Source organism: Juglans regia, chromosome 7 (assembly GCF_001411555.2).
Source record: "Juglans regia cultivar Chandler chromosome 7, Walnut 2.0, whole genome shotgun sequence".
Taxonomy (NCBI): domain Eukaryota; kingdom Viridiplantae; phylum Streptophyta; class Magnoliopsida; order Fagales; family Juglandaceae; genus Juglans; species Juglans regia.
Window position 1 is genome coordinate 43,007,476 of NC_049907.1, and position 19,255 is coordinate 43,026,730.

At 34.9% G+C, this 19,255-nt stretch overlaps 3 protein-coding genes across 5 annotated transcripts; 1 reads left to right on the forward strand and 2 right to left on the reverse strand.

The window, feature by feature from the left end:
• Nucleotides 1-65: 65 nt before the first annotated feature.
• LOC109001961 (protein FLUORESCENT IN BLUE LIGHT, chloroplastic) lies at nt 66-4,742 on the forward strand. Of its 2 annotated transcripts, XM_018979488.2 has the most exons (5): nt 66-191; nt 776-885; nt 1,378-1,546; nt 2,175-2,495; nt 4,258-4,742. In XM_018979488.2, exons 1-5 carry the CDS (start codon nt 95-97, stop codon nt 4,458-4,460), a joined length of 900 nt encoding a protein of 299 aa, XP_018835033.1. In that variant the 5' UTR covers nt 66-94; the 3' UTR covers nt 4,461-4,742. The 2 variants fall into 2 exon arrangements, with proteins under 2 accessions (XP_018835033.1, XP_018835034.1); XM_018979489.2 differs by lacking the exon at nt 66-191 and having other exon boundaries at nt 786-893.
• Nucleotides 4,743-5,501: 759 nt separating this feature from the next.
• LOC109001962 (oligouridylate-binding protein 1B) lies at nt 5,502-11,330 on the reverse strand. 2 transcript variants are annotated; one of them, XM_018979492.2, is made up of 12 exons: nt 11,077-11,330; nt 9,430-9,491; nt 8,970-9,072; nt 8,737-8,813; nt 8,601-8,662; nt 8,419-8,506; nt 8,146-8,221; nt 8,022-8,052; nt 7,531-7,650; nt 7,214-7,296; nt 6,680-6,856; nt 5,502-6,179 (listed from the first exon to the last, which is right to left on the reverse strand). In XM_018979492.2, exons 1-12 carry the CDS (start codon nt 11,179-11,181, stop codon nt 5,895-5,897), a joined length of 1,269 nt encoding a protein of 422 aa, XP_018835037.1. In that variant the 5' UTR covers nt 11,182-11,330; the 3' UTR covers nt 5,502-5,894. The 2 variants fall into 2 exon arrangements, with proteins under 2 accessions (XP_018835037.1, XP_018835036.1); XM_018979491.2 differs by having other exon boundaries at nt 5,611-6,179; nt 7,214-7,299; nt 11,077-11,329.
• A 4,063-nt stretch (nt 11,331-15,393) lies between these two features.
• LOC109001963 (protein TIFY 10A-like) lies at nt 15,394-17,764 on the reverse strand. Its single transcript, XM_018979493.2, has 5 exons — nt 17,490-17,764; nt 16,986-17,172; nt 16,055-16,338; nt 15,896-15,953; nt 15,394-15,679 (listed from the first exon to the last, which is right to left on the reverse strand). The coding sequence occupies exons 1-5, from the start codon at nt 17,629-17,631 to the stop codon at nt 15,553-15,555; spliced, it is 798 nt and encodes a 265-aa protein (XP_018835038.1). The 5' UTR covers nt 17,632-17,764; the 3' UTR covers nt 15,394-15,552.
• Nucleotides 17,765-19,255: the final 1,491 nt, after the last annotated feature.

Consider the following 19,255-nt stretch of genomic DNA (forward strand, 5'->3'; position numbering starts at 1 on the left):
GGCATCTAGTGTTGTTTCATTACTATCCGAGGTTATTTAACATACTGCTTATAAAGAAGGCCACCGGGACAATCCCCAACGTTTATCCGAAGCAATGGCGGTTGTCCTCCGTTGCTCCTGCTTCTTCACTTCTCCGAACCCTCGCCGATCTCCACCGCCCGTTCCATTAGTCAGAAAATCACATACTACAGGTCAGCACTCCTCGTCGGTTGATATCACTTTTTTATCATCCAATCATTCTTGGAACTTTTTGATTGCTCTGATCTCTTTTGACGTATGAAGAAATTATTGCTCACTGCTCTGGGTTTTTTAGTGCTTAATTTATCTGTAAGCTAAAATAATAAGAATGAACTGGAGTAGACCTCAATGTAAGCATAAGTTTGCCCGAGGATACAGGGAAATGCGAGATGCAAATTTTTTATTATTGAAGTTCTTAAATGGAGCTTCTACAATTTTGTTTATTTGCAAGTAAAAGGTGATAAATTCGTTAATGGAATAAAGGGTATTTGAGAGCATTGAGGAATCGTGATAGGGGGATATGAAAAGAGAATATAAGTGTTGCTTGATTTCCACGATGATGGCTCCGCATAATGACCAACTATTTTACAAAACTTTAAACTCTATATGATGCGTGTATAACATTGATCATAAACCCTCCATTAATCCATATAAAAGGAAGGCATAATGTGGCATAGTTGAACGGTTTTGTAAAGCAAAGGCAATGTAGACAGACATCCTGTTACTAATACAGAAATATATTCATTAACTGAATCAGGGAAGATGGATTCTCTTTCATTTAAAGGGGGGAGGTTTGTGTTGTCCCCAGGAGAGACTTTTGATGTACCATCTGAGATTTGCCATATTTTGCCAAACTTACAATGTCAGGTATGATGGTGAGTTCCTTATATCAGTTATTATGTAATTCCTGCAAATTATGGTTTCGACATATGTTGCATTTTCTTGCTTTAGTGCCTGAATAAGACAACAACGAATGGAAAAATGCAGAATCAATCCCTCTAAGAAATACTTTCGAGAACATTATCAAGTAAATTTTTGTTGCAGGTTGTTTTTTTGCTGTTTCTAAATTTTTTATTAAGTAGACCTACTTCTCAAGTTAACTACGCCTGTCAAGTTCAGCAGGCAATTACCCTGTATAAAATCTTCCAGGTTTGGTTTTCATTTAATAGACACCCACAACCAAACTACAGCACCATAGACAATGGAGTTACTAAGTATTAATGCTTCAAGAAATAATACACGTGCTCCAAGTTTCCGTCTGTGTTATATCTCCATCCATTAGACATTCTCAATTCCCTCCTTGATGGCTATTGCCATAATTAAATTATGCCATCTGATCAATAGTTTCCACTTTGGCAGGGGAACATACAGTTAAGGACCCCAACAATGGCATTTATTGTCAGTAATGCCTTGATGTTAACCACACCTTTTAAAGCTCTGGCAGAAACGTGTGAGGCTGAAAACTCTGTTTTCAACATGAATATGCCTTTACTGCTATTTGTGGCCCTTATAGGAGCCACTGTTGGAGGTAAGGTACCATTGGCTTCATGGTCTCCTCTAATATTACTTATAAGCTCTTTGAAGAATGTGTTCGGAGTACATATGTATGGTTTTCCAAGGGTGCGGTGCACGGGACCGGGGTTTACTCTGCAAGGGTGGGTCCGAATGGCTTTGCCTTGGAGAGGTTCCCCGACATAGAAAATAAAATAAAATAAAATAAAATATATATAAAAAAAAAAAAGCATATGTATGGTTTTTCTCTCTTTTTTCACATTAGGTTGCTTGTCCTTTTTGAAAAGACAAATTCGATTGTTTACCGCATGTCTATGTTGTATCTATTTTAGTCTCTTAATGAGAAAGTTCCTCAAAAGGATGGCCCACGGCTAGGGTTTATGACCTAGGCAGCCACATAGAAGTTTGATATTGAGACACAGAAAGTGCCTACTAAATTTCCAATCCAACATGCATGACTTGTTATTCTCTCTGCCAGCTTGATCCTATATCTTCACTCCCTTTGTCTCTCATCACCTATATAGGAAGCCATTACTACTCGTCAAGTCTTCCATGCCTGAGATCTATTTTTATGAATGGTAAGTGCATATCTATAGCTATGTCATGCACATTCTTCCCCTAATTGTCAAGTGCTTGTATGATAGGGTTGCTTGCTCGGCAAAGGAGAGGGGAATTGAAGCGGCTGAATGAACAGCTGCGCCAGATCAATGCAGCTCTAAGAAGGCAAGCTAAGATTGAGTCCTATGCTCCCAGCTTGAGTTATGCTCCTGTTGGTGGAAGAATAATGGAGAACGAAGTAATTGTTGATCCAAAGAAGCAAGAGTTGATTTCTCGATTGAAGACCGGAAAGAATTTTTTGAGGAATCAAGAACTGGAGAAAGCATTCATGGAGTTTAAAACAGCTCTTGAGCTTGCTCAGAACATAATGGATCCTACTGAGGAGAAGAAGGCTGCAAGAGGTTTAGGTCTGTTTGCATTCCCTTGCCTGTTATTTGTCTTTTACAAATACTTTTGTTATACCAAAAAAGGAAATTAAGCCAATGCAAGTTATACAGCATTTATTTTCATGAGTGCATGGATATCTAGTACTGTTGAGGTTTAGAATTTTATACTTACTCTGGGTTAGGTGAAGTCCTGGGGTTTTGTTTTTATTATTATTATTTTTCACTAAGTGCCACCTGGCATGGATTACAAGTAACAAGCCTTCTCTTGGGTCAATCGATGCCAAGACCTGATTTCTCATCGCCCACCGAGTAACCTTATTAGTAGAAGCCTAAGAAATATTACAAACATCCTTAGAGGACTGGCATTTTAGCCAAATGCCAGTGCATCTCTAAAGTTTGGCTAAATATCAATAAAATGGTCTACATTGGAGTAGTCAAAATAAGGAAACTCTACCTATGAACTACAGTACCACCAAAGTTTCTGTCAAATTTGGAGATACACTGTTCATCTTCAAAAGAATTATTTTATTCTAAAAATATACACCAACTACACCAACAGAATTGTTTCATTTTTTGTATATGAAAAACTAATATATTGCACAAGCAGGAAACTATTAAAATTAATATACAAGCAGGAGGTAAGGTTCCTGTACATGTGCAGGAGGAACATGTACATTTTTGTGCAATATACTAGCAGGAGGTTAGGATCTCTCCTGCACATTTTTCATGTACGTATACATTTTTTGTATATTAGTTTTGTGCAAACTAATATACAAGCAGGAGGTAAGGTTCCTGCACATTTTTTGTAGATGAAAAATAATAAATCGAGGAAAAATAATAGTTGGGAAACAAATAATCTAAGTAAAAATTAAATTATTAATTAATATATAGTTAGTGTAGTTGCAAAATATGAAAATAAAAAATAAAAATATTATTATTAAAAAAATAATATTATATTATTATTTTAGTTAATCCAATGTGGGGTTATATCTTGAATGGTTTTGATTTTATGCAAAACATGTACCTTTAGTTAAATTTTGGATATGACTTTGATAAAACCAATGCCAATGCTCTTAGGTAACTAGTTGAAACCAAGGACACGCGCCTTTTTCTTTTTATAAGTAAGAAGAATTTATTAATCCACATAATTAGGCATGGTTTAGGTACACAGGAAGTATACAAGAGATGAATCTAATTACAAGCTAAGCATGCACCCCTTTTTTTTTAGTTCATGCACCCTATTATTTCTTTCTTTTGAGAATCAGAATCATATATTCTTGAAAGCTTTAAGACAGAACCATTCAAGTTGACTTTATTCCGTCTTTTCTGACCATTAGTTTTGAGGATTTTTTTTCCCTAGGGGCATTACTTTTGAGTTGAAAACTTGAAAGTACAGTGCTCTGGATTTCACTATTGTTTTTTTCTCCTTACTGAAAATATGTTTTTCAAATTAATTTCTATGGAGGATAATTTTTTGTAATGGAGGATAATTTTCTGCATTTGTTTTAGTTTTCTGGTGGTAGTTTCTTTTCGTTTTTGGAAGTTGTAGGTGTTTCCTTTATATGCGTCATGTGTGCTTGGGCTTATGCCTATTTCTTTGAATAAAATTATTACTTATAAAAAAAAAATTAATTTCTATGGAAATTTCTTCCTCGACTCATGCTTTCTGACATTTGTTGTTTTTTTAAATAACATAATTTCTCAGAAGTTGATCGTGTAGTTTGTGATTGCTCCATGGTAGCAATCCATCTCAAGCTTTTCTGATGCATAGTTGATATTTCAGGAGCCTCACTGCAAAGGCAGGGCAAGTACCGGGAAGCCATCAAATACCATTCCATGGTTTTGGCAATCTCTGAGCGAGAAGGGGAGGACTCAGGAAACACAGAAGCTTATGGAGCAATAGCTGACTGTTATACTGAACTCGGAGATCTTGAACGAGCAGCGAAATTTTATGACAAATATATTTCAAGGTTGGAAACAGATTGATATGTTCCTCTAACTGGGAGTTTGTAATATTAGTCTGAGTTTGCAGACAGCTGGCTTAACAACATTGTCTTGCGGATCATTTCATTTTTGTATCGATGTTGAAAGTCACTTGATGCAGAATAATATCATTGGGAAATCCTTTTTGGTTTCAAGGGTTTTCCATTTGTCTGCAAATCTACGCAGTTGATGGTTGGTATGCCATCCAAAAAATTGTGTAGAGGAAACTCTCGTTGTACATTAAACAAGTCTTCAAGATTCAACATCTCAACTGACAAAATTTAACATTGGCGTTTTGATGGGCTAATACTGAATGGCTCAATGCTCTTCCCATTCATGTTTCAGCTGTCATGCCTCTGTCGTCACAGGAGGGGAAAAAAATTATTATTGCTTATGAGGGTTGCTAGAGACAAATGGATCCTTCACACTGATATGACACATTGCTAGTGTCACCTCTCCCACAGGAGCCGTCGACTCAAATCCCGACCACCCCGGCCAATAGTGGCAACCACGCGACAGTCAACCATGCATTCAATGTGCAAAATGTGCATCAATGTGCACAACGAGCTGCTATGAGCTCCACGCCAGTAGTGCCACTTGGACCACTTACATCTTCTGCCCACCCTAAAGTGGCCCCCGACAACCATGGCTGGAGTAGAGAGAGGGTAGGAGTGGCGGGCACGAGGGATGAGGGAGGGAGAGAGAAAAAAAAAATAAGAGAGAGACGTGACACATTAGCAGTGTGCCACATCAATATGTAAAATCTCTTTGTGTCTAGTGTTTTCCAAAAAATAATGGGGGTAGGGTTTGCTAGCCTCCGCTGTTTAAACGCACAGCATAAGAGCTTAGGAACAGAAAACATTCACTTGGCACAAGTGACTAACAAATGAAGCATGATTAGATTTACCACCGTCAAAAGTGACTATTTATATTCAAGAAGACTCAGCAACCGGAAGTTTATAGTTCAGTCAAACTCCCAATCTTGCAGAATAATTACCTTAACCACAGTAAAAGTAATGAAGGCCTGAAGAGTAACAGAGCATCTGGGTAAAGGAAAATTAATATAACCCACAAAAGGGTAAATCAACTAATATAGCTTGGAACAATTTATACATATTCTCTAAAAAGAGAAAATTGTTACTCTAAAAAAACCTTCAAAAAGAGAAGATCGTATGCATTACCCCTAATAATCATAATCACTTGTCGCTGCGGTGTAGACTGTAGAGAACACAACATAAACGAGGATACATATATCCATACAGAAAATAAGCACGTGAAAATATAGGGAACAACCTCACCGTTGGAGAACAGGAAAGAAAAAAACAAAAAAAAAAAAAGATAATATAAAGTTTCCTAGAGGTTTACAGACTCAAATAAATTCTGTCAAAGGCAGGAAATACAGGTTTCACCATGTAGCCAAACTCTCAATTGTGTATATTACTGGTAATACATGAGCTGCTGGGCGGCAGCAATGTTCTGGAACCCACCATCATATATAGCTTGGCTTGCTCCAGCCGCACCCATTCCCATTGCTGCCTGCTTAAGAGGATGCTGCCCCTGAGGGTGCATGAGTGCATGAACACCACCCATCTTGCTCATGGCTAGTTGTCGCTCATAGGCCAAAAGATCAGTGGCAGAAAGGCCAGGTAAAGGTGCAGCTGCAGGCGGGGGGAGTGGGTTCGAAGTTGTTCCAGATGGTGTTGGTTTGCTACCCCAAGAGCACTGAAAACAAGCAGAAACCCACTAAATAGTCAATACCCAGTACTCCATTTGGGCGGTGAGCGCGGGGTAACAGAAAAGATAAATATGCAAAAACTTCAAAAATCAATCTCCTTTATCTGAAACGTTAATACAAATATTAGCACCCTAGACATGACAGTTACCATTAATCTTCATTTTTCATGGGAATATTTTACCGATTCCTCAATCATAGAAAAGATGATATACATTAAAACACAGCATTTGGCATTACCAGATATTGAGAAATCACTACCAAACAAGGAGGGAAGTCTGCACAAACCAAATATATTTTTTCATGTCCAATATTCTTAAATCATAAAACTATGACCCAAGATGTCTACCAAATATATCTCTACTAGCCCGGGATGCCTCAGCCTGTATCATATCATCAATATCAAGGGCTAGCATAATTTTATATCCTATTTCCTTCCATAGCTCCATAGCAACAATACAGTCTTATACTAAGAAACAGGAAAACACACCTTAATTTGTTTACCACAAAGATATGACGGGGTATTTCCAATCTGAATAGCCAGTGCAGCCTCAGCATGATTACTGTATCTGACAAAACCAAAGCCTTTATCTCGCTGGACCCGGACCTCCTCAATTACGCCAGCACCAAGAGCATGGAAGTGGCGATGGAGATCAAGTTGAGTGACCTGCAGATCAGGCAAAGATACAATTTCTAAGAGATTAATGCCAACATTGGTATTTCTCATTTCCAAAAGGATACTATATCAATTCCAAGAAAAACCCTGGACAGAGCTCATACATATAAAAGAAATTGCCATATTTTTCCCCCTCCCTCTTCTAAGAAAAGTTATGGAATTGGTCTGAGAAAGCTCAGATGCATAAAGTGCAAAATTCACCTCATTGCTTTAACCTAAGTAAGTTTGTACAACATTCACAAAGACCGCAGAAAAGAAAATAATGCGTCACTGTATGTTGCGTTCATATGCACACACAAGTGTAAACGAGCAAAACAACAAGCTGGTTTAAGGAAGATGGTTTCTTGCCTCTGGAGCAAGATTGCCCACATAAACAGTGGTATACTGAGGGTTATTCTCTGGAGCGTCATTATTTGTTGTCTCTTTGCCATCTTCTACACAATCAAGTAACAAACAAAGATTTGTCATGCTTAGCACACCATCACGTAAACCAAAAATCTGTTCTCCCACCATGTAGCCCACTAAAAAAGAGCACATTTATAAAGAAACTAATAAAAACTTGTCCTTGCAGAAAAATCTGGGATAATGCAGCACTAAACAAGGTAATGAAAGCCCCCCATATCTGGAAACAAGATAAGGGTAATCTGCACCCAACTTAGACTCACCTGATGAGCCATTTGTAAGTTCTACCACACTTTTGGCATCTGAGCTCTGCTTGTCTTCATTGGATGCAGCCCCTTTTGTTGCCCAATTACAGCGTATCTGTCTACTACCAAGCCACTTACCTGAAAATTAAATTCGAGGTTCACATTATGGTCAACACAGAACAAATGCAAGTTAGCTATGAGGCATATACATTGAACAAAAACAATATACATAATGGATGGAGACGAAAGAATCAGCTATTCTTTAAAAAAATATGTAAAAACTAATAACACTTTATTTTCTCAACTTAATTTTCTAGACCTAATTCTTTTCTTACTACATTACCATCGAGACAATCTCAAGTGTATCATATGGATTCGTGAATAAGAGGTAAATCTGCAGCTTTACCTCAGGGTAGCCCCCAAAAAAAAAAAAAAACTTAAGAGCTAACACTTGCAGCCTCATTGCAACACAACAATGAAAATGTGGCATCTGGCACCATCATCCTTACCAGTTAAGTCATTTATTGCACTTTGTGCATCCTGGTAGATGAAGAAAAGGTCAAATTATGATCATAAAGAAAAACACTACAGTAAACAAATATGAAAGCAAGCAGACACCGATAGGATTATCACCTGTTGGCTCCGGAAAGAAACAAATCCAAACCCTCTTGACCGCCCAGTCTTCTGGTCCCACATAACCCTTGCATCTCTGAAACCAGCAAACACCAGGTTAAGTGCCACCCATCAAGGCACGAAGTATCTTTTTTCAGCATCATCCAATCATGAATAATGTAGCTTCTAATGACTTTTTCAATGACAGAAGTTTTCAAAAAGGCCTCATCAAGGCTTCTTGGTCTACCCAGAAAAGAAAAGGATATCAGGAGGGATCAGAGATATGAAGCTTACGAACAACTAGGATAAACAGAGAAGCAGGCAAACAATGTAGCATCTGTAACCTCAGGGCTGAGATCACCCACAAATATGTTGAAGTGACCTGCACAGAATTATAACCATATGATATACAGACCATGCTTATAAATGTCAAAGGATTGCAAGCATAGGAGTGCACATGTGAAAAAAGCATCAACCTGATGTGTCCTCCCTCTGGCCACTAGCATACGCCCAATTAACTTTGATAGGCTGGCCAAATCTGAAAATCATGTAAAAAGATGTAAGAGAGAGTCAACAGCCCGATCAACAAAATTTATTGAGAAGTCCCCTTACAAATGCCTCCCGTTCAGATGCAGTATAGCAAGAGCAGCTGATCTGCGATCAAAGTAGTGGATAAACCCATAGGATGACTGCATAAAACAGAGAAACAGACAACAATCTGTTAAATTGCCAGTGAATTAAGTAAATAAATTATCACCACTGAACAACTCAGAATTGATTAAATATACAGCAATTCAAATATCCCAAAAGAATAGGACAACCATCCATGACAAGTGAAATGCTACCTTTTCCTTTCTAATAAGCTTGCAGTTTTCCACGGGACCGGTACTTGCAAAAACTTCTTGGAGAAGTGGTTCTGTTACTTGGGTGTGGATGTTTCCCACATATCTGCATTTCAAGAATAAAGAGATTAGGAGTTGTAGACAACTAAAGAAAAACAAAAAACAAGGGAAAAAATACCTACCAGTCTCATTTCTCAAAACAGAAGATAACGTACAACTAATCATAATATTTACACCATCCTGAATGACTTGAGCAGCGACGGTAAAAAATAAAATGACTTAAAAAATGACAGTCATTGACATGGCTCAAGGTTCGTTGGAGAGAGTTAACATCAGTTTCTGGTTATGAAATGTAATAGGGATGCATAAATGAAAAAGCTCACAAACATGAAGGTGGAACAAACATTAAAAAACACACAAAAGCAAACAAAAATAAATAGAAAATGTCTAGACAGACACTCACACACTGCGGCAAGAACTTGGATCAAAACCAGGAGGAAGGTTTCCACTTGGAATTGGCTCAATCTGCAAAATCAAAATGTGAAAAGGAAAAGAAAAAGAAAATAAAAAGGAGAAAAAAAACTCTCACTTTATCTACCAACATGAAGACTATTTCAATCCAATAACTAAAACAATTTGAGAAGGTATTTGTAAACTAGCAAAAGAGCCAAAATGCAAACGGATCTAAAAGCGCATGAAAAAAATACAGTTTGCTGTTCCAACCTAAAGCAGGACAATAGCAAGGAACTTCGAAAGGATGCCTTTTTGACATCATGTTAATCAATATTATTTACTTTTCATCACTTTCTAGCTCCTAACTTGTAACTAGGTGTTCTCTATTGTATACTTCCTGTGTACTTGGGCTATGCCTATTTACTTGTTTTGATAAAATTTTATTTTACTTAACAAAAAAATATTATTTACTTTGCACTTATATTTCCAAATACTGCATGTCATGATCAAGTTGATAAAAAATCAATATTTTAGCAGTAAACAAGAATTTTATTGATGAGAAATAGACATGGCCCAAGTACACAGGACATATACAAGAGCAACACTTCGGCAGTTGAGAGAACATATATTACGACATGAGAAAGACATGCTCCCCTCTTTTGTTGGTATGAGAAAGACATTTTCCCTTCTTCTGTCAGATAATTGAATCCTACAGCATTTGTGACTACAAATTCAGGTTCGTATAACAATCAATGTTGCTATTGAAAAATCTGAACTATATCAAGCTTATTTCTCTTGTATATGTCCAGTGTACTTGGGCTATGCCTATGTTTTTCATCAATAACTTCTTCTTTACTAATGAAAAATTAATGCCATGATGCAGGAAGCAAAAGCCTTGTTTATTTCGTTTTAGATATAGGCTCATTAGGTCTTTATTTATAGAATTTTAGTCGATTAGGTCTTATTTTGGGTTTCCTTTGGAATTGGCTTTTATTTATGGATTTTACAGTTATATGATATAACCCCAATGATTTGCGTAAAAAAATGCAAAAAAGAAAATAAAAAGAATATATTAACAAGAAGATTCACACATGGCAAGGTGCAGTATCTAAAGCTTTCCGATACAAAAATAACGAAATGGAAAATATGTAAATACAGATTATTCAAAAAGCCTCCAAACATCGAAACAAGGATCTCCAGAAAAAGAAAATAAATTTGTTTTGATAAAAATAATAACTTGTCTCATACAGCACATCGTATAATTTTATTTTATTTTTTACTTCCCAACCAGTTCCCATCTTTTCACAGTAAACAAACAGAGAACAAGGAAAAAAATTGCTGCTACCAAATTCGAAACCCCATCCTATTCTTTTTTTTTTAGAACTAAATCCCCATCCAATTCACACTAATTTTAAAAAACTTTGGAAGAAAGAAAACCCTAGATAAAACACGACATATCCAAAACCCTAGATTGCAAAAACAGGTCCAAACAAACTGAGCTAGCCCTAGCTCCAACAATCCAGTTCCACACTACCACATACAAAACTTGTCAATCGGAGACAAAATAGAAGCGAATCGAAGTTAATCATTAAGCCAAATAAACCCGATCACTATCGAAATCGAGAATCGGAGGAAGTGTGAAGGAGAGAGCTCGGACCTGAGGAGGAGCTAAGAGGCCAGGGTGGTAGAGAGACTGTTGCTGAAGAAGAGCTTGCTGCATCAGAGCCTGCTGCTGCTGCTGCTTCAGCCTCTGTTGCTGCATTTTCCAGTCGATTTTCTGAGAAAATTCGATGTCCGAGAAAGTGAGGTTAGAGTTTTGGGGAGGAGGGTCGAGTAAGCGCCTCGATAAAGGGACAGAACAATGTGACTGAAACAAAAATACAAATAAAAAAATTAGTTTTTGGGTGAAAGCCTCTTAAAATGGGAAAATATAACTATTTATAGAGCTTCTTTTTTTCTGTGGAGGATGATGAATCTGATGATAAAAACTAAAGGGCGAGAGAGTGACAAATTGCTTAAAAGAAAATAAAATTGTATGGCCAATAAAAGACTAAAGAATTTTTTTGACAGTATGCTACTGTAGGCATGGTTAGGATACAGGAGGAGGAAGGAGTGACATATTTCCAACACAAATTTTACAGCAATTATTAATCGAGCGCATGCAATAAAAATTGAAAAATAATGAACAACAATAGATCAATGGTTGGGCCCTTTTTTTCTATAATTTTGTTACAAATTAGTAATTATACACATCACACATTTTTTTTATTAAGAGAACGGTACCTCAATTTTATTTAAAAGCCCTCACTTGTAGCGTAGAAAAGCCATAGTTACAAACTAGAAACCTGGAGGTTATAAATATTCAAAAAAGACTAAAACCCATACATCAAAAAACCCTAGACATCAAACTAAATTTCTAGCTGAAAAGAAAATACATAAGACTCAGGACAATCGACTTAAAAAATCACCTATAAGAAAAAGTCAATTCAAACAGATAATAGAATAATAAGTAGAAATAGCTGCAAGAAGAATATACCTCACTACGATATATGCAAGTAGAGAATGCCCTCACTTGTAGCGTAGAAAAGCCATAGTTACAAACTAGAAACCTGGAGGTTATAAATATTCAAAAAAGACCAAAACCCATACATCAAAAAACCCTAGACATCAAACTAAATTTCTAGCTGAAAAGAAAATACATAAGACTCAGGACAATCGACTTAAAAAATCACCTATAAGAAAAAGTCAATTCAAACAGATAATAGAATAATAAGTAGAAATAGCTGCAAGAAGAATATACCTCACTACGATATATGCAAGTAGAGAATGCCAATTATATCCATGTGCAAAAAGCCTCTTAACTTACCAGGCAATGTATCTCGATGCTCAACCCAATCCATATTCAAACGCTCGGCTTCAAGTTTAATAAAGAAATAAGCAACGACATATATGACATGAAATTTTATTTTTTTTCATACAGTGTATGAATATTTTTCTTAAGTATGAGAGCATTTTTTATAAAATATGAGATATAGATTGATGAATAATGATTAATAATAAGAATTTTTAAGCTGTGTTTGGATGTTAAATTGAATTAAGTTGAGTTGAGTCGAAATGATAAAATATTATTTTTTAATATTATTATTTTAAAATTTAAAAAAATTAAATTATTTATTATATTTTATATTTAAATTAAAAAAAATTATAATCATAAATTGAACTGAACCAATCCTAAAATGGTGATCATCGTATCGTAAAAGACCGACAAATGAATCCACATCGAACAGCGGTAATTGGAAGTGAAAGGCGCACTACATGAGTGATGCACGCAATTTCGCAACGATACCAAAACATTAGGCACGCACTTTAACGTGGGGGAGATGATACAATTCAGCCCTTATGTTGTCAGCATTTCACGCATTACGGTATTAGGTTTCCTAATTGGTCGTGTACTACATATAATTATGTTTTACAAAAATTAAGGAAATGATCAAATGTGCTGAGTCATGTTGGGTTATCGCCTAATTAAGAATATCATGAATCGTGATCATATCCCAAGTCGTGACAATGATATTAGAGCAACCTAATAATGCGCTGCGACGAAAATTTTGGCAAGAGAAAATGTGATACCACCAACAAATGGTATCATCATGGTAATTAACAGACTCTTTAAGAGGTGGCAGCAAAAGGTTGGCTGCTCTCGTGCGGGGCTCAGGGCTTGGCCCAAAGCCATCGTTGCAAAGGAATCAAGTAATGATCCATTTGTTCGAGAGAGGGGCTTCCGCTACAATTGATGCATCTTCTCAATGCATGAGAGAGAGAGGGAGAGAGAGAGAGGGAGAGTGGCTTGTGCATGGCTAATTCCCGTTTAACAGCTATTAGGGTGCGTTTGGATGTTGAAGTGAGTTAAGTTGAGATAATAAAATATTGTTAAAATATTATTTATTATTATTATTATTATTTTAAGATTTGAAAAAGTTGAATTGTTTATTATATTTTATGTTAAAATTTAAAAAAGTTATAATGATAAGTTGAGGGGAATTTTAGTTCCAAAAGAAGCCTTAAACTGCACATGAGTAGTATCAACACGAGGTAGGTATTTCTCGTAGTTAATTTAAGGTCTTGTTTAGATTAAGAGATGGTTTCATTTCATCATTATAATTTTTTTCAAATTTACATATAAAATATAATAAATAATTCAATTTTTTAAAATTTTAAAATAATAATAATAATAATAAATAATATTCTAATAATATTTTATTCAACTCATCTAAAATCATCTCATCTCATCTCACTATCCAAATCAATCCTAACATTTGATTAATTGATATGGTCATAATTAATATGTCCGACTGTATTAAACTTTGCTTAATGTTTAGAATGTAATTAACCATTCATGTACCCACGATTTTTAACTCCGTCAAAAAAAAAAAAAAACTATTTGTGTCTCGTTGTAATATAAGCCCAAACACACATGCAAACTCTCTAAGAGCACTCTCATTTGATTAGTTAAAGTTAAAATATATTTTTGATAAATGTAAGATGAATTTAACATTTAGCTATTACATTCACATAAGTTTCTACATTGGAATAGTTATTTTTTCATTATATGACAATAAAATAATATAAGATGAATTTAACTTTGAATATTCACATCAAATCTTCGTGTTAGATTATTCATTTATTCACTATATAGTAACGAGTAATTAATAATTTTAAAAAATTTTTAATTTTTTTAATTATGAATTTATTTTATTTTATCATATTTTACTATTCATAATATTATATATTAATTAGTAATTATATTTTAATTATATTTTTTCAATTGTCATTTAAAATAGAGAGAAATAATTGATATTAAAGGGAGAGAGAAAAAAAGAATATAAAATAGATTTAATAAATGAATAATTTCTTTCAAATTTGAAAATAATTTTAGATATTACTGTAATTATATTCTAAATATTTGAAATATAGTTATTTTAATGTTAGTTATTTTATGATTTAATAGTTAAATTTTTATTAAATTTAACTTTTAAATAATATAATGAGAATGCGGCCAACAACAATTTAACAAAGCCATGACGGCCGGCCTCAGCTCCAATCAACACCAATACATGTCAGTGAAATCACCCAATATACGTCCGTCCGGACAGGTGGCAACTAAACGCCCACAGATTTTCCACAAAACCAAACCTCTCAATCCCATAAACAGATCATGTGGATTCTCAAGGACAGATATCTGCTAAGCCACAAAACCCAAGTTGCCATACATGAGCAAGTTAGCAACCGAACCTAAGCCCACGCATTACAAAAAAAATAATTTTTTATGATTATTTAATTACGATAAAAAGATTATTTATGATTAAAATAAATTCATTTTAATTATAAATAATTATTTTATTAAAATTAACTAATTATAAATAAACAATTTTCTTATAACGACGATATATATCAAAGTTATGGCCACCTAAACCCACCAGCAACCTAACCATCAGGCACCTCCTCCTTCGTCGAGGAGTATTAATTATTGCAGATTAGTTGACCGGACATTAATTTACCCAGGTCGTATGCGACCCAAAACATGCACGCCAACATGATTTTAATCGTCTTGGATATACCCAAGTCAAACCCGGTCGAGTTTTCACGATCCTGCCACCAGGCTGGATGGATCTATATAGGTACGTGTACTATATTATATATAGCTGCTCGATCCCCATCGAATCTGACTATTCATAGCCCCTATGCATGAATATCCTCGATATATACATGAAGCACAACCCGCAAAAATGGGGGCAGGAATCGATCGACCAATAAGCCCATTTTCTTTACATACACGGTTTTGCCTTGGTCGTGCTTCCACATGCGAGGATGTTGGGTTAGGTTACATGCGCGTGATCATGAAAGGTTAGCATGAAAAATTTTCAATCAGACGAAGCAACTGAAGATCAGTAGAGAGATTTCAAGTTATTTTCAGAAACCGGATCTAATGGATCATTAATAATTTATACAAAGTTTTCTAAATAAGAAAACCAAAAAAAAGGTTCAAAAAAATTAACAACATCACAAGTATAGTTAGGATTTCAAGCCCCCGGAGGGCGATGATCTCTGTCATAGAACATGGCGAGGTGGTCAACTATAACTTAAGCTCAAGCTGTTTTGAAGATTCACCTTCCATGAGCTCAATCCATGGATTGCTTTCCTCGGGCTTGGGAGGAGCTCGGGGAAGTGGGTTCACTTGATACGGTGCTTTTGCCGCCACCCTAAAAAGGAAGAAGCAAAAACTAATTAAAAACGAGTATAAACTAATAATTGATCGATCAAACAAAAACGAAAGGAAAAAAAAAATTGCACTATTCAACAACTTTTGCTAAAATCTACCACAGGTAGCTTGGATAGCAGAGCAAGAGAAGTTTTTTGAAAGAACATATATATGAATTTGTTTCCTTTAATTTTTTATCTCCTATAAATTTTCCTACCTATCCTTCCTCTTCGCAAAGAACCGGTGGAGCGAAGCCCTCCTTGCAATTGGCAAATCTGAAAAGTAGAAGAAGCAATTAAAAACATTAGTATGAAATCTCTCGAAACCCTTCACTAACCTTCCGCATAAATCATTCACAAAAAAGCAAGGCAATTACCAGAAGCAATTTCATGAGGTTGTTGTTGAAGGCGTTCTTGGGTGGTATTTTTTTCGGACGTGGCTACAAGTACGGTTGATTCAGGAGCCATAGATCTTCCTGAATTAACTTTGTCCATGCCGGAAGCAGAAACAAAGCCACTGGAAGTATTAGAGCTTCCCTTGCTAGCTAAAGCCACGATCTCCCTTGCCTTGTCGGCAGGAAAGTCGTTCAGTACTAGTATTTGGCCGGCATAAAATATCGTCATCTGGGCTATCGTTACAGGCTCCTTGAGTGCTAGTTTCCTAATACCATAAAAAAATACTGATAATTTTAGGAAAAAAGAAAAACAGTTCAAGGATTGAAGCTTGAAGCTGAAAAAATAACTAGAATGCCCATATAGTAGTTGAATCAGTGTATGCTTTATGTATATTACATGCATGAACTTTCCTTTCCCTATTATACCCATCACGGAAAAGACTAAAATATAATATGAATGTAGGGATGCATTTGCATTCTTTTTTGTGCAAAAAGTTAGGGGTCTCCAGTAATTTCACATGACTCCATACGTGTATTGAGTTACGGGCCCACAATCATCAACGATTCAACTCTAAACTAACTTTGCGCCTCAGAAAAAATAAAGGGTGCGGCTACAATGCCGCCCCATGTTGACCGCTGGGCGTACCGCCCAGCGTAACTTTTTTTTTTCTTATATTTTTTTTTAATACATTTAAATATATTTAAAAAAATAAAAAAATACAAATACATTTTAAAATCACTTCCTTTAATCATAAAAAAAAAAAAAAAAAAAAGAAAAAGGACAAGCGGTCAAATAAAGGGGGCAAAGGGGGGAGGCAAAGTAGTGTTTTCCAAAAATAAAATAGGGATATCTTCCTTAATCTTCGTGCATATTTCGGAGGGAGAAGAGAAGAAAACACAAAAGGCCACAAACCTGAAGTTATTGGCAGCGACGTCGACCGAGTTTAAGGGACGGAAACAGTCCAACTGTGGAAGAAACTCCATGGGTTGCGCATTTGAGGGAGCCACGGCGTTCTGTCTCAAAGCCTCGGTTGAATTGATCTCCATTTTTGTTAATAAATCTTTAGTGGTTGCCACCGGAAGATATATTTCTGGATTTTCTGAAACGTGGCCAAACAAAGTACTGTAAGACACTTCGATCTTGAATTGAGACTTCTTGTTAGCAAGACTTATTTATTGACGGAAAATATAAATTAACATAGGTTTAAGAAGGCGTTTCCGTCAGCTTGATGAGAAATTCAAAGGACACAGAGAACAATCGGTTCATCTGAATTTAATTACCCAGTTTCGAAACCAAAATTTAGCTCTAGTTTTCTGAACTGCCGGCACAAGCCAACAAACGATTTACAGAAAGAAAACGTGAAGGAGAAGACCACCCCAAAAGACATAGGAAGATAAAAGAAAAAAAAAATGGCACCTTTGGGTTCCGGTTTCCGAGTGATTCCAAGGCTGAGATCTCCGAGATTTCCTCTCTCCTTCAAGTACTGGCTCAAGAGGTTGCATGTCTGTGCAAAATTGGACTTCTCCGGTGTCGACGACTGAAATCCGGGCTTCGACATGTTTGTGTGGAAATACAGAAGCTTAAGAAATGTTTTCTCCACAAGAATGAAGTGGTGTTTTCAGACTTTTGCTTTGAGAACAATTGAGGCGAGGATGGGACATATATGGGGGGGCCTGGAACTGGAAGGTGTTTACTTGCATTATTACTTAATAGCACGTGCTTCGAACCCGATAGGCTCTAGCTGTCCTTAGATTTTTTTTATTGCAAATCTCTGAATTTGGACATGCAGATTCTTTATTATTTATTGGTTTCAAGCACGTGTTTTTTGCATCGATAAAAATTAAGGAGAGAAAAGTAGTCCTCGACAGTCGACGCACAGCATTCAAACCAAACAAGTCAATGAAATCGAAGACAGCGATGGCATCCCTGCCGTGCTAGTGGAACTTGACACATTTACATGATTGCCCTATTGGGAACGGGACAATCAGCGCAACCGTATGTTTAGCAATTGAAATGAGACATAAGATTCTCATTTTATTTTATTATTAAATTTATTTTAAATTTTTATATAAAATAAAATAAATAATTTAATTTTTTAAAATTTTAAAAAATTAATAATATTAACATTTAATACTTTAAACTTTAATTTAAAATTAAAAATTCTCTTCAAACTATCCAAGCAACTTGGTCTGATGTTCTCTATATTTTTCTTTGACCATTTAAGATTTAAATGAAAAAATAAAAGCATTGGCAGATAAAATATACTTTTTAATCTTGGCACTGTAGCTATGGGTTTATTTTTACAAAACTTAATACCAAATATGTCTCGAGATTTTATAGAAATTATTCTGAATTATATTTGAATTAAGTAATAATAGAATCTCATGTAAAAATGAAGGAGAATTATTTTTGTTAGTTTTAACTTATAATCCAATTATTCGATAAGAGAAAATAAAATATTTAAAAAATAATAAAATAGATTATAAATTGAATTTTATTTATTTTTATCATTAATGTAATTTGAAATGCAAATACTTTTTCCAAGCTGACGGAGTTAAACGTCTAACGGGATTAGGCGGCATTGATTTGGACTTCCGTGCCGACACTTGACCTAGACGTGTACAGGCCCACGACCGTTCCAATCAAGCAAGCGCTCGTGTCACGTTTCATCGAGGCTCTTACGACTACGCTTTTAATAGAGCACGTTGAAAAGTACTCAATAAAAAATAAATATTAATACGCTGCTTGAGTTTATTGTTTATTATTTATTTGTTTTTAATTTTTTTAAAAATTAAAAAAATGATTTTTAATATATTAATATATATATATTTTTTTAAAAATATTTAAATAAAGCAGCTTATTTTGATTGCTAGTTTCAATTTTTTTATTTTTTATTTTTATTTTTTTATTATTTTAAAATATTATTTAAAAATAAAAAAAATATCAATACGAAATACTTAATAGTCACATCTTCTATTATTAAATAAAAATAAATTATAAAATAAAATAAAATATATAAGATGTCAAGTTAAGAACACAATAAAATGAATAAAGTAATATTTTTCATTTAAATTTTAAATATTTTAAAAACTAATAAAAAATAAAAATAAAAAAGTAATTTTATATTGAGTTCGTTTATTTTTTTAGATGATATAAATTAAAATTAAAATTAAAAAATTAAA